Source organism: Dreissena polymorpha, chromosome 2 (genome assembly GCF_020536995.1).
Source record: "Dreissena polymorpha isolate Duluth1 chromosome 2, UMN_Dpol_1.0, whole genome shotgun sequence".
NCBI lineage: Eukaryota > Metazoa > Mollusca > Bivalvia > Myida > Dreissenidae > Dreissena > Dreissena polymorpha.
Genome location: NC_068356.1, coordinates 135634289 through 135649924, shown reverse-complemented (window position 1 = coordinate 135649924; position 15636 = coordinate 135634289). Strand labels below are relative to the sequence as shown.

Here is a 15636-nt window from a genome sequence, read left to right as displayed (position 1 = left end):
AAGTACAAATTTACTTTAAAGAACATTCTCACGTATATTTAGCATGTTAAGTCTTAAGTGTTACAACTGACTAATGCTGACCTGCCCTTCTTAATACGACACTTGCCTGGAAACAGAATGTGCGCAATCATGCCCGGAAGTACAAGCATAAAAAGCGGAAGTATCCTGATGAATGCGCATAGGATCGTACCCGCTTTCGCGTGGTCGTACGTCTTTCCCGCCTAGGCGCGTTGCACTTTTACCTGGATGTTAGGCGAATGATGTAGAATGATTGTGCCACAATGCGAATGGTTTGTACCAAAATAGCATATCAAACGAACAGTTTATCATGCTTTTAAAGATATTGATTCAAATAAGTTGTCTACATGTGAGTTTGATATGTTATGTGGTTTTATTAAACTAAATTCGAGTTTCCGATAATTATAGAAATCTTAAAAATACAGCCAACTCAGATAATGGAATTTATGAAAGATGTCACCGACAATCTGAAGTTTAACCATACTTTTTCATATTGCATATATTTAATGTGTACACGTACACGCTTGTCTGAGAAAATCTGATTTGAATGTAAATTACTTATGAACTAAATTGGTCATGGGTCAAGAAATTGGTCAATCATCATTATGAAACAGAATATTGCTGCTTCATCGTTTATATCAGTTAAGAGTAGAATGTGAATTAGATCATATCAAAATCATATTTGTATTGCTTTCATGTCAAAAGTATGACTGGAAAGAATGACATGTCTTATTTTGCAAAAGTTTGGTTGCTAGGTTGCTTTTCTAGAATTGCTATGTAACCTAATTTTGGAGATGTCAAGGAAAAAAAAACAAAGTACGCATTACGGTAAATAAAGTAATAAATGATAATTACAATAAAGATTTGAGAATCACACATACTTTGCCAAATGGGTTTAATGCGAACTTATGACAACACTATCACCTGAACATTCGCTATGAAGTCTGAAAAAGTCCTTCAATATTTGCAGGGCCGGATTAAGCTGTTTTGGGGCCCAAGGCTGCACATGTAACGGAGGCTCCCTGGTCCATTTCTTTAAATTAAAAACAATAATTGATAATACAACTAAAAATATAAGAATATTTGCATTTTTACACAGGTGACAGTTTAATTATAGCAAAACAAGTTAAACAATGTATAACAGAACTTAACACACATGTTATATGTAACAAATTCCAGTCTATAAGTTTCTTCTACGACACTTCAGCTGTGAAGTCTAGTTCTTGGATGACACTAAATAGACAGTTTCCCCAATGCTGTCCGCTTTTCCTGACTCATGTTGTTCCTCAGATAGTTTTTCATGCGTAATAATGTTGCAAATGACCTCTCACCTAGACAGTTATTAACTGGAATTGCTAAGTATATTCGTACAGCGATGGCAACGTTTGGAAAAGTTGTCTGTAGTTGACCCCCATCTACCTTCAGAAGTCCACTCATGTGGGTGATGGTTCTGTCTTGGTTCTTTTTTAAGATGGCTTTGAACTAAACGAAATCGTCAACAATTGACGCCCTAATGTCATTTGGATAAGACTCCACTAAATTCGCTGAACATTTCCGTAGATCATCCAAGATGAGAGACTCAAACTCTGTCATGAAACCAAACAGTTTGTGAAAACCAAAATATGCGCTCAACCGCATGGGAAATTCAACAGTGAGACAATGAACTATTCTGTCGAATGTGTGAATGTCGCGTGCACTTAGCTCCGAATCCGCATCTGTTGTCGCACTCTCGTCACGAAATAGTTTCCGCCGTTTCTTACGCTTTTTCGCATCCTTATATCTGTTGATTTCAACAAACGCTTTGGCCTTCTCTTCAATGTCGTCAAACGTGTCCAGATGTTGTTATGTCCATACGCGCAAGTCGTATAATACACAGAGAAACTAATGGTTCTGAATGGATATACAACACAGAAAGACAAGTGATAGCATAGTTAATCAAAGCGAACTAAAAGGTTACAACCGGATATACATCGGGTAACTGGTAAATCAAACATAAAATTTATACTGCAATCCCGATAGAGTGGTTAAATGACGCAATAAAGAAATATCATACATTGGGTAACTGGCCTGTCGTTGGGGCCCCTAAAAATAGCGGGCCCAAGGCTGCAGCCTTGATAGCCTAGTGCTTAATCCGGCTCTGAATGTTTGATGGAATATCCGAGTTTTACTTTAAAGATACTACCCCTAGATCAGACCGCAGACAAATGCCAGCGGTTGCACATATTGAATTACATTACCACATTTACGCAAAATGTTTAAGTGTTCTGTTGATGTTGTAATGACCCCCTACCTGGTCCGAACACCAGTACCATACTGAGTTGATTGTGATACCCACCAGGCCCGGCCAGGGTATGTCTCCCGTAACTGTAAATATACAGGTGAAGGTAAGGGTAAGTAAGGCATGTCCTTTATAGTCTGATTTGATAAATAAGAGTCGTCTTCATCGGACTTTCACATTTCCCCACTCCCCCCCGATAACTTGAATATAAGTCGTCCGTTTACAACACAAACATTCTGTGGTCTGAGTGAGATTCGAACCAGAGTCCTAGATCAGCATATAACAAAGAGACCACGGCCCCATATAATGACAAAGTACGAGATCCGGTTATCCACGTGGGCTCATATTAAACAGCTCATGTTCTATGAGAGTATGCCAAAGGAAGGAAATGTAAGCTGGAAATAGATACCTATTTAAGATATAAGGTGCAATCGAAATGCGTCAAATAGTGTTTCACTGTAACAGTGGTACACTGTTCTATAGTATTGTATGGTATTCTCGTCAAAGAGTAAATCGTTAAATATACACAAATGCAGTATATGCCTGATATCTTACATGGTATCATAAACTTATGTACATAATGTCGTCTATTTTTGTTATTAACACACAGAAAACGGACTCCTTATATATAAGTGTGTAACACAAAACAGTCGATCATAACGCGGCGCTTCTCACCAGGGTCCCGGAAGAGGTGCATGTAGTCCCCACGTGGCCGCCCGCACGTGCTGTTCGCCTCGCTGTAGCGCGTGTGGTTGGAGACAGCATCCGGGTACTTCGCTTTTATCCCGGCAATACCGCCCACCTCTATGAACGCTGAAGTCAGTCGGAAACAACTATTATAACCATTATACGTGTAATTTTTATCTAAGTAAAATAATTTTGTAAATAAAATCTTTTATTAATAAACAAATGCTTGTATTTTTAAAGAAACACTGTTTGTCAGACGAGGTAGCATATCACTAGGCTTCTGAAGCGTAGGATTGCGGGAGGAAGGAAAAGCAATACAAAGATGCAAGATTCATTATTAAGAACATTTGGTTTTGATTCTATATTAATGTTTCTCAAATATCGCTCTCGCACTTCAAGTTTAATTTCGTATGTGTTTTCTTTATGATCTTGCAGCACAGAACATGAGCTATTAGTGTTTTATTATTTCCATCACTTATGCCACAACGCTCAGGAATCTGACGCTAAGCACGTTTCCTCAGAGTGTCTGCTGTGAAATTGTATGCATTGATATTTCATAATGCTTTATAACGTTGACCTTTCATAAACGAGCAAGCTAAATAGAGTCTTATCGTAGGGAATAATAATATAAATAGGCTACGTTCTGTGAACAGGGGGCATGTGCGTTAAGTGTCGTCACAGAAAATCCTGTGCAGTCCGTACAGGTTTATCAGGGACGAAACTTTATGCCTTACCTGGATTTTTGTCAAGTAAAGTTTTTCTTTAAACGTAAATAAACATAAAAGGAGGGAGTGTCGCCCCTGATTAGCCTGTGCGGACTGCACTTGCTAATCTGGGACGACACTTTACGCACATGCATTAAACCCCCTTTCCACAGAACGCGGCCCAAAACTATTTAAAAATTAGATATTTATTTGTAGCCTTTGCCTAGGACACCCCGAAATCGGGTGTGTTCACCGTTCATTGTCTGGTCACAAAAATATTCCATTATTAAAACATTTGCTAAGAAGTTGCGTAGTGAAAACGATTCAAGACAAGCGCCTATGCAGGCGTGAACCGATGTTAATGTTGGTTACATGTCGAAAGGAGAAACAGATATGTAAATATTGTGTATAATTCCTAAATGAAAAAGTAATCCGTTTAATGAAAATATAACTCATCTAATGAAAACAAAAGCTGTGCGATGACCGAATGTGCACAATGTCAACGGTCAACTACACTTCATCAATTATTTCAGGAACGGTAACTGGGATGATTCTTAGAAGAGACTTCCTGTAAACGAAAAATTCCATAAAAGCGGAAAGTGTCGTATTTCAAAGGCTAATCAAGGACGACGCTTTACGCAAATGCATGAAACCCCGTTTTCCTAGAACCCGGCCCATAATTACCCGCTATTGTGAATACTGCAGCGACGGCAAGAAGTACTAGAATGGCGAGGTAGATGTTCCAGTTGAGAGACTGCTCGATGAAAATGGCCCCTGCGTATAAATATGCCTGAAAGTAACGTCCGGATTTAGATGTACAGCAGAGGCAATTTAAACGTGTTTAATAAACGTCTCAGTCTGGTATTGTGTGATGCCCGATGAAAATAAAATTATTCGCTTAATAAACGTCTTCGATCTCCGGCCTGTATTTTTGAATACAATTTGATTGGTCAAACTTGTCCGAGCGCATAGTAAAAGTTGCACGTGCGCTTGTGAAGAGCTGTACGTGCGCTGTGAAAAACTCAAGTTCGCACTTGAACACTTGCGACTTAGCACGTCTGTGTGCGATATTGAACTTGGAGATTAAAACAATATTTTGGATGTTACCTCCGTGCCATTGTACACATGAGATCTTATCCGCGAAGACTGTGATCCTGCACATATCACATTGGCGCAGTAGATACAACGGGTACACCCCACTCGGAGAGCCGTCTCAACATCACCCACAAACGATAGCACTAGTTGAAACGGTGTTTAAGGTGTTAAAACTAGTAGTAGCTTAATGCAATCACGTTCAAACCACAAAGCAGTTACTCACTGAGATCTTGGTAAAGATGTAGATTAGAAGAGCCGACACGGCCAGATAGATCTGTATCCGGTTCCCGCCGAATCGCAATTTTAGGTACTCCGGCATCGTGAACACCTGAACGAGCAGACGACATCAATCATTCGGAACGCCTCGGCGTACAAACGACATCCTCATTCGGAACGCATCGGCGTACAAACGACATCCTCATTCGGAACGCCTTGGTGTTAATTGACGATAAAGCATTTGTAAATAATGAAGTTCCCGTTTTCACAGAATAACGGGTTTTAATGCAGATTATTTCACTTTTGTAAGAAATTAATGTTCGATATTAAACCACAAAATACGCAAAAAAGTATTTTATTATATCAATCACGTACTTTTTGTGGAGATGTGATGACATTGTTGAAAATTGTATGATAAATAATTACGTATTATGTAAAGTCCGTTAGTTATTTGTGTATGTTTCGAGTTTAGTTGAATGACGGACATGACAGATATAGATTATACTATGTTAGTGTGATTGTGTACTTAAGTTTATCCCACGAGTGAAGAAAGGTTTACATGGCGAGGCTTGCCGAGCCTTGTAAGCCTTTTTGAGACGAGTGGGATAAATTTAAGTACACAATAACACTAACATAGTATTCTATTTATCCTACAATATATTTTTTATTAAATTTATTCCTGATGCAATTAAAATAGTAGTCTTAAATTGATAAAATAAAAGCAAAAAAAAAACACATTAAATTTACTGAATCTAACATTGCGTAGTAATATTAATTGTGATCTTTCCCGTTTACGGAACTCGAAATAGTCCTTAAGAATTCCACGCAAAAGAAGAGAAACGAGACAAAATATCGCTATACTCCTCGATTCAATTTTAATCAGCGTTCCAAATCTAACACACTCAAGTAGAACACAAACGGTTGTGTTCAAACTACAATTCTTGTTTAACCACTGTAAAATACCAAAAACAAACATGGCTGCCATTTTGAAATCTACAAAATGTGAAGACACCTGCATGAAGCATGATTCAGCATTTATCCCCGCCGATATTGTTTATTTTAGTCTATAAACAACTCTTCTTTTTACAAACTTTTAACTTACTGACATACAAACTAAAACATCTACTGGTTCTACTCACCGAAGTTGTGTAAAAAACATGTTTACATGTATTTTCGTAAAGTTTAATTTGCTTCCATGACGAGTTAAAATTTTGAACACATTTCTTCTTCGCAATCCATCTTTTCCATTTTAAAGCACTGGATGTAAGTAGGCAATTCTTTGTGGATAGACATTCTTTGATCGACTGACAAAGGAACGACTTATTCATCAAAGAAATTACCCTTTTAATTCATTATCGATTTCCTTAAAAAAAATAAAGAACAATTCACTGACACTTTTCTTAAAATTAATCAATCAATTGTTCAACAAAACATCGCGTTATTCGAGTACATTCGACATTTTAACGTAATCGAAAATGGAGTCTTACCAGTTTCATTCCAGTTTTATATCCCAACACTGTTATTCACATTCATAATATGATACTAATCCATCGTAAACACACACAATAAGCGTTCGATGCTTAAAAAATATTTAATTGTTGAATAAAACCCCTCCAAGTCCGAATTTATGTTGTCCTTAAATCCAAAGCGTCTAGCTAGTTTCGTCATTTAAAGTACGTCACACGAGATGCGTCATAAATTGCGTAATCAATTGAATGAAAATAAAAGTACGGAAAGCTGGTTCTTCATAAATTTTAGTGAAGAACCAAAATAGTATTATAGTATGACTCAAAACCTGTGCCCATCTAAAATTTAGTATAAAAGTAAGATATATATTATAGACGTTAATACACGGCTGAGCCGGGCCGGGCAGTGATAATCGGCCCCAGGTCGCAAACCAGGGTTATGCCCCCTGCGGGCCGATTATCACTGCTCGGCTCATCTCAGCCGTGTATTATCCTCTAAATAATCCATCGTAAACACACACCCACTCGTTAACTCGTTAAACGACTGCGTACCCAATTACCTGATTGACGAAATCAGGGGTGAAAGGCCAAAAAAAGTAGTCCCTATGTACATGTTCTAAAAATAACCGTGGAGAAAACCTTATCTAAAAATAACCGTGGAGAAAACCTTATTGTTTTCTTCATGAGTCGTATTTGTTCTATAAAATCATTTAGCTGTAGGATAAATTCCTTAACGCTTTGTCAGCATAGTTCAAAGGCAATTTACTTTACAATGTGCGTATAATGATGGATTAAACGTACCATTCACAACTACACTCTATTGTAAAAAACATATTTGAACGTTAAATTCAATCGCTTGAAAAAGAAAAGGAAGGGTAATCGCCACAAACATTAAATATGTTAAGTTTGCCCATGATTAAGGTCAAGGGCCAATATCATAGGAATATGCGTATCAGTGTACATGAAATTTTTTTCTTCTTCCGCGCCCCTCCCTTTATGGTGATGTCGTTTTTAAAGTTTCAATGTTTAATCACGTGTAAGGTGCGGTAAAAGTGGCTTCAACATCGTATAGCTTGTTATTCTGCCTAACTGGCTGGTCCAACGGCAAACTGACCGACAGAGTGATTGCAATTTACAACACCCTGCGGGGGATATAAACAGGTATTGTGCAAAAATACAAATAAATTATATTTTGCCAGAAAACAGTTGGCTTAAATCGATTTACCTTATACTGAACACTTTTAACGAAAAAATGTTATTCTAGTAAATTTTCTTCTCGACTTATCCCAAATGCGATGTATACGGCAAGAGGTATAAAGGTATAAAAATGTATTGCGCAAAATTACAAACAAATATTAATTTGCCAGAAACCAGTTGGCTTAATTCGACACCTTATAATGAACGCTTTTAACGAAAAAATGTTATTATTCTAGTAAATTTGCTAATCGACTTACCCCAGATGCGATGTATACGGGAAGAAATATGTAGGCAAGTATCATCAACACGTACATGGCCTGAAATTAGTTCATATAAAGGGACTCCCAGAGTCTTTGATAATTTTTGCTATAGCGGCTCTGGTAGTCCATATGCACCCCTTCATAAACATGTGCGCAGTTCAGCGTACGTATTCCGTGCGCTTCACTAAACAGACTGCGTTCGAGACAAATTGAGGAAAATAATGAATAAATTTCATAAACATGTTAAATTTACCTGAATGGCAACCTACGGATGTTATCCTTTGCATGCACCCTATAAAACACGACGATGTTTCAACACACTTTTCTCGCTTACATGTTTATGTTTTTATTTGAAACAGTGTATTCTGTATCGAATACCACATCGTTATCGACTTTATAGGCTGGAGCACATAACCCGACGTGCAAAATATTGGTGTACTGCGACCTAACCAATATTGGGTCAATTTTCCAATATGGCGGATAGAGCGTACAAAACAAAACCTAAGTCAATAAAATCAATTATTTCTTGCTTTAATGGTACCATTTGGATAAGTTTGTTGTTGAGATAGGTAAAATTCAATAAGTTCTTGCAGTTTCAGTGTTTCTTAACTCTTGCATTGTTGATAACATTTTGCACCCATGGACAAGAGAGAGCGCATTGCAACTATAAGCAGCCCATTGGGCTATAAAGATTAGAGTTGAATTATTGCAACTAGCCTGAAATAGGCAGACGAGTTATCACATACGTCGCTTAAATTCAAAGAAATATGTAGATAAAAGTCATCAACTCGTATATGCCCAATATATATGCATTCAACTATCACCAATACGTACATAGCCTGAAAAAATATATACGTACATAGCCTGAACAAATATATAGGCACTTTTATTAACTCGTACGTGACTTTAACATATGTTGTGAAATACCATCACTACGTACATTGTCATGAAGAAATGTCGGCCAACATTATCAAACTATATATGGGGTCAACTATCATCAACTCGTTCATCGCTTGAAATGAATATATATATTGGAAACTTTTATCAAATCGTTCATCGTTTAAAAGTAATATATATAGGCAACTTGTATCAACTCGTTCATTGCTTGAAAGGAATAAATGTAGGCAACGTTTATAAACTCGTTCATCATTTGAAAGAAATATATATAGGAAACTTTTATAACTCGTCCATTGCCATTAAGAAATATGAAGGCAACTTTGTACGTGGTACGGAGTTAGTATGTATGAAAATAACATCAACACGTACAAATAAAAATATTCAGGAGAAAAAAATCAACACGTACATGGTGTAAAAGTTTGAAAGCAAGTATCGTCAACATGTACTTAGGAGCTGAAACAAAATTGAAAACCAGAAACGAGTAAAACAAAGGCTATTTGCCAATAACTAAGCATAATTTAATTTTATTAAATAATACTAAATAATGTCTGTATTGCGACTTTCGTTCAGCTCATACAGGTATATGGCGACTTACGTTCAGCTGATACAGGTATATGGTGACTTACGTTCAACTCAAACAGGTATATGGCGACTAACGTTCAGCTCATACAGTTATATGTCGACTTACATTAAACTCATTGTAAACAAACTGATCTAATTGTAATCGATTTAAGTAAAGCATTCGATAAAGTAGACCATAACCTTTTAGTATACAAACTTCTCAAACTTGGTGTAAATATCAATACTACTTCCTGGATTTCTTCTTTCTTAAAAGTAGAACACAAACAGTAGTTGTTGAAGGTCATAAATCAAACTCAGCCCCGGTCATGTCAGGTGTACCCCAAGGGGTCTGTTCTGGGGCTCTGTTTATTTCTAGCCAACATCAACGACCTTCCAGATTCATTAAAAAGCAGGGTGCGACTCTTTGCAGATGATACGGTGGTCTACCTCAACATAAATAAAGAAAATGACTGTAACATTCTTCATAATGACCTTCACAAATTAGAAAAATGGGAAGAAAACTTGTCTATGGAATTTAATCCTGATAAGTGTGAAGTGATAAAAATAACTAAAAAGAAAAAGATAATTAATTTCCCCTATAAACTTCACAATATAGAACTAAAACCAACAGACAAAGCAAAATACCTTGGTCTAGCCATAAGCAATGATTTCAACTAGAAAACACATATAAGTAACATAACAACCAAATCTACTAATTCACTAAAATGTATCAAGAGAAATGTCAAAACAAATAATAAACAAATAAAACAGCATACAAAACATATGTTAGACCGCAACTGGAATATTGTTCTTCAATTTGGCATCCATGGCAGAAAAACTTAACTTATCAAGTAGAGAGAGTGCAAAGATCAGCAGCCCGTTATGTGTTTAACGACTACCACTACACCAGTAGCGTTTCTCAGATGTTAAAGACACTAAATTGGCAAAAAAGAACAAAGAAGAATAAACACATCCTTGACACTACTCTATAAAATTGAAAATCATCTTATCTATGTAGACCACCAACATCTTACAATAACAAGAAATCCTAATTTTGTAGTACCCTTCTCTAGAACTACATATCATGAAAACTATTTTTTACCAAGGACAATCAGGTATTGGAATGGCCTCCCAAACAACGTTAAGAGCAGTACCAGCCTCAGTCAGTTTTATGCAGGCTTGGCAATTGTCTCGAAATAAATATTAGTATCTTGTTTTTATACTTTTATTTTCAGTCAATGTAAAATCTTTGACATCACTCGTCACCATGTGATTTCGTATGTCACTTAACATCACTTTTATGTACATACTGTATATATTTTGTTTCTTAACACGTGATTTTAACATTTCGCTGTCCCCAGACAGTCGCATTCCTGTCATAGTCAGCAATTTACTGTAGGAAGAAATGAAGTAGAGGTAGAAGTAGACTCATACAGGTATATGGCGACTTATGTTCAGCTCATAAAGGTATATGGTGACTTACGTTCAGCTCATAAAGGTATATGGCTACGTACGTTCAACTCATACAGTTATATGGTGACTAACATTCAGCTCAAACAGGTATATGACGATGCCGGCGGAAGTAATTTCCTTTCAACGAAGAATACCATGAAAGCGGAGAGTGGCGTTTCTGATTTGCATTCAACCTAGGTTTGCAAGAATATTCAAAGAAACTCACGATCAGTCTGCGAGCAAGAGCGGCGTTTCTTCACTCCATCTTATCACACTGTTATCACGTTGAGTACACTCGTACTTACGTTCAGCTCATACAGGTAAATGGCTATGCCGGCGGCTGCCCCAGAGCCGACCATGCCGACGAAGTGGAGGCTGCCGATGTTGCTGGCATACAACGGCGCTCCGACCTGGAAAATGCGCAATGCCCAACATTACACTATAAATGTATTGGAAGCGATGTAAATGTTGTATACAAATATGCACATATATTTGAAGTAATGTCAAATATGTATTAACCTACTACAGTAAGATAATACAATATGTCTCAATAGTGGGTTCTATGTCAATTCTATGAAAAAACTTATACCTAAACTTCAGTAAAACGCAAACTTAAACTCTTAATTTAATATATATATATATATACTGTTACAAAATATACACTTAAATATGTGAAATAAGTGTGTCAACGCGTCGTTAATAATACAGGACATAATCAAATAATTGAATAATAAATCCTCCAACATATTGACCGGAATCCAGTTCATGTTTCGTCCGACAAGGAAATACCCGCCAGCGCTACCCCTGTTCTTTCGTGAACTCTGAAATATAAAACTGTTTTCTGAATGGCATAGAACAAATATTGCATATCATGTTATTTATCTTTGCTAAAACTAAACAAATTATAAATCGGAATAATGCGCGTCATAATTGAATAATAATTTAAATCTGTATTTGAAGTCATCTTATTTTTCGGATATGCTTATTTTAAATCTATACATTTACAGTGTGTTAAATAAAAAAACAACGTAATATTTGTTATACATCCGTGCAAGGCAAATGATTATATTCTATCGGTAAAAATCCAACTTGTGCATTTGGATTTAAAATAATAAGACCATTTTATTCGAGAGGATAGAAGTTTGTTTGTTCAGTATACACCTTTTAATTGAATAGGAACAGCACAGACACTCGTGATTTATCCCATGTTTACACCGACATTGACGGTATAACACCTTGTGAAATAAACTTGCCTGTCTCACACCTTGTTGAATATACCTGTCGCGTGCACGGACTACTTTTTACTTTACCACTGAATGATTTTTCATAAGAAATCTATAGAGTCTAGAAAACTTTAGCTTCAACCTTTAAATCTAATCAAGGGACATAATTTTTCGCCATCCGTATGATGAATAAGCTGATTGATGGCTTCATAAAATGACATACGTATTGCGTCATTTTCCAAAAATATGTGATGTCATCTTCTGGTAAACACGAAACTTGTATGTGTATGCGATGTCTGGGAATAAATTATTGAAGACGCGATTTTTTCCGTGTACATTTATCCTGGATGTAATTATAATATGAAGTGCATATTCTAGGGACTACTAACATCGGATGGAACCGGGGAGACGAAGGATTAAGATCTACATGTAGATCTAGCTTATTCGTGTTATTGATAACGATGTTCAGAATGTGCGTGCATATTTGGTTGTGAAATTGTGTGTGTAGAACATATTGATGGGTGTGTATTTTTGTTCATTAGTCTATTCGAATTGTTTTGCTTTTGGATGTAGGCTAAGTAAACGTATGGGTATTTTCTTTGATTAATAAACTTTGCCTTTGTTATTTTATCAACGAAAGTCTATTCATTAAGAATAACCCGTTTGCAACAAGTGTTTAAAAAATTCATAGAATTATGGCGGATTATCTTGTGTTTGGTAACAAACTACAGGATGTGAAGGCTAGATCTAGACGCCATCAAAATCTGCAGCGTCCATGAAAAATATAAGGCGAGTAGTTTTTTTGATAACTCATGTTTAGAACGACTCTGTGTGTAAATCTACATGTACATGTATGTTGTCATCGACATCATTTTGTTAGGAGCATTCGCCGCCATATTGGATTTTGATCATTTTCTTTCAAAAATAAAACGAATTATATTAAAGTAAAATCTTCTTTTCGCGGTCGTAATGTGTTACAATTCGCATGCTGCGTAAAATTGAATCGAGGCATATGGTGATATTTTTTCTCGTTTTACAGTTTGTGTGTGATTTTTCGTACCAGAACAAATACATTAACTACGCATGGTTACATTCGTTAGATTTTAAGCGCTTTTAAGAATGAATTCAAATTATTGTTAAGATTATTATATCTAGTTATGTTAAATGTCACGTTGAAAAAAAATCAAATGGGATAAATAGAATACAAGGATTAGCGTTGAATACAGAGAAGTTTATGTTGCTCGGCTCGAACACCGAAAGCGCTCGCCAAGGCTCGCGCTCCCGGTGTTCTAAGTCTCGCAACATTAACTTACCTGTATTCAACGCTAACCTAGTATTCTCTATATATCGACTATCACCGGAATCATCCGCAAGACAGATTAATGCAAGACATAATCTGCTGATCCAGAGAGAAGCATTGGCGGAGTAGCTATGACGTCACGGGTCCATAATATTGAAGGTCTTAATATGACGTCACTTACCCATAATCCCATGAGTAGCACGAGCAGGAAGTAGACGATGATGACTACTATGTCAGACAAGTGGATATAGGTACCAGCCACAGTCGCCATGGTAACTAAATTTGAATTTAATACGAGCCGCGCTCTGTGCAACCAGGGTTTAATGTCCCAGATTGGTATGTGCAGTCTGCACATAATTATAAGGGACACCACTTTCCGCCTAAACAGGCTTTAAACTATGAAGATATTTCCTTTAAACGAATAATTATAAAAAAGCGGAAGGTGTAATCCATGATTAGCCTGTGTGGAATGCACAGGCTAATCTGGGACGACAGTTTACGCACATGCATTAAACGCCGTTATAACTGAGCTAGACTCATATCATAATGTTAACAACATAAAAGTGTGTGAGCTCAAACCTAATACAGTGGTAACCCCCACTGACGGGTAAAGGGTACTATTTGATATACCTTTTGTTGGAAAAATACAAATCACTGCTAAAAGAATTATATAGGCTCTAAAGCATATTTGATTTAAGCGACATACACAATTTCATGACAGTTATCTGATTCATTGCAACGTCGCATGCGTCATGGGCATATACTAAAATTTCATATCAAACACTTAATGCTTTATTAAAATGGAAATTGAAGAAGAATCTAATTTTCATGTGTGAAGATTTAATTGTTTACACCGGTAAAGACATTGGTTCTATTTCTCATTTACTGTAAAAAATATACTTGAAAAGTAAGGTATTTAATAACATCGGTATTCTAAGTCAAATTTATTTAAGTGTCATATCATGTTTACGCTTATAAAACAATTGGAAATATGATGCTGCTGATGATGCTAAACTGATGTTAAACGGAAGAAAAATATGTAATTAGACGCAATTTACGGTATTTAATAAGTAAAAATGAAAATCGATATAAGCTTAAAACGTATTCCTACCTGAACGGTTTGGCTGCAATTAATTCTTTTACGATTGCATGCAAGGTCAGTTATTAATCACAACGACAATCACAATCAAAGTTAAATGATGATTTGTTATAACCCACATCCGATATAATGCTTTATCTAAAAAGGCGCTCCAATATGGCTTCTTTATTTTGTCTCTATCATGGCACAGGGAGATTGTGAGCTGTTGAAAGTAGTCAGCGGATGATATGACCGGACGACACAGTGTAAGTTGGCATTCAAATTATCAAACGTTATCATCCACTCGCTACCAATGTCAGAAGATTTCTTCAATGCGACTTCTTCACTTATCCGGATTTTTCTTTGTTAATCGATACTTTATTCAAACAATCTGTTGAAGTGGCGCTTCGGCAGTGTTAACTGTAACTTCGAAATCCTAGATAAAAAGGACAATAGGTTTATATCCGTACCTTTAAATTACAGAGCTACGTATCTTTGACTACTCGTTTTGGCGAAAATATTATTCGGGTCATGAATTGATTGGTTACACTTGTATTAATCTCGTAATTCGTTTAACCCGACAATGGTAATTTTATATAAACTAAAAACACATGGATGTGCTTGCAGCAAACACGAAAATACGTATTTTCTTTTAAACCCGCGAATTGTGTAATAAAAGTGTGTGTTTTCACAAAGTCAAAGCAAAGTCATCACATCATACAAACCAATACAATATTTGTTTGCGTATTAGTTTGAGTATATTTAGTACGATTATATTTCTTAATCTAGTGACAGTGTACGTGCTTGGAGAGATGCAAAATTCCGTTGCATTTCTAAATGTATCAGTATTACAATAAATGCTAGTGTTTATAGAAAACCGTGCTATAAATATTCGAATGATATTCGATCCTTTTTATTGGTATATTTCTATTTATTCAAAAAACTTTATAGCCAGTATGCAACTACATATAAGTAAATTATTTTCAATTTCAAAAAGCAGCCACCACGTCATAATTTATTAATGATAAAATTATCTCAATTTTTTAAATGTACTTTTAAATAGTTCATGATTTTATAATAACAAAACAGAACAAGTAATATAAAACAAATATATATAAACCAAGCGTTATTGATATATTGTAATAGTTAAACTAAGTAAATTGCCATTTTTAAACAATTTGTATTTAAACTTAATACTATAGAA

The 15636-nt window shown here is 36.0% G+C and overlaps 1 protein-coding gene and 1 long non-coding RNA gene across 2 annotated transcripts; both read right to left on the bottom strand.

Moving 5' to 3' along the window:
- Positions 1-90: 90 nt before the first annotated feature.
- On the bottom strand, positions 91-5643 carry LOC127870099 (sodium/myo-inositol cotransporter 2-like). The gene is made up of 6 exons (XM_052412757.1): positions 5006-5643; positions 4372-4477; positions 2972-3109; positions 2309-2382; positions 943-1051; positions 91-242 (listed from the first exon to the last, which is right to left on the bottom strand). Exons 1-6 carry the CDS (start codon positions 5099-5101, stop codon positions 91-93), a joined length of 675 nt encoding a protein of 224 aa, XP_052268717.1. The 5' UTR covers positions 5102-5643.
- Positions 5644-10177: 4534 nt separating this feature from the next.
- LOC127869122 (uncharacterized) lies at positions 10178-14603 on the bottom strand. The gene is made up of 3 exons (XR_008044415.1): positions 14466-14603; positions 11584-11652; positions 10178-11241 (listed from the first exon to the last, which is right to left on the bottom strand). It is a non-coding gene; the product is annotated as an uncharacterized LOC127869122 (long non-coding RNA).
- Between the last annotated feature and the right edge of the window lie 1033 nt (positions 14604-15636).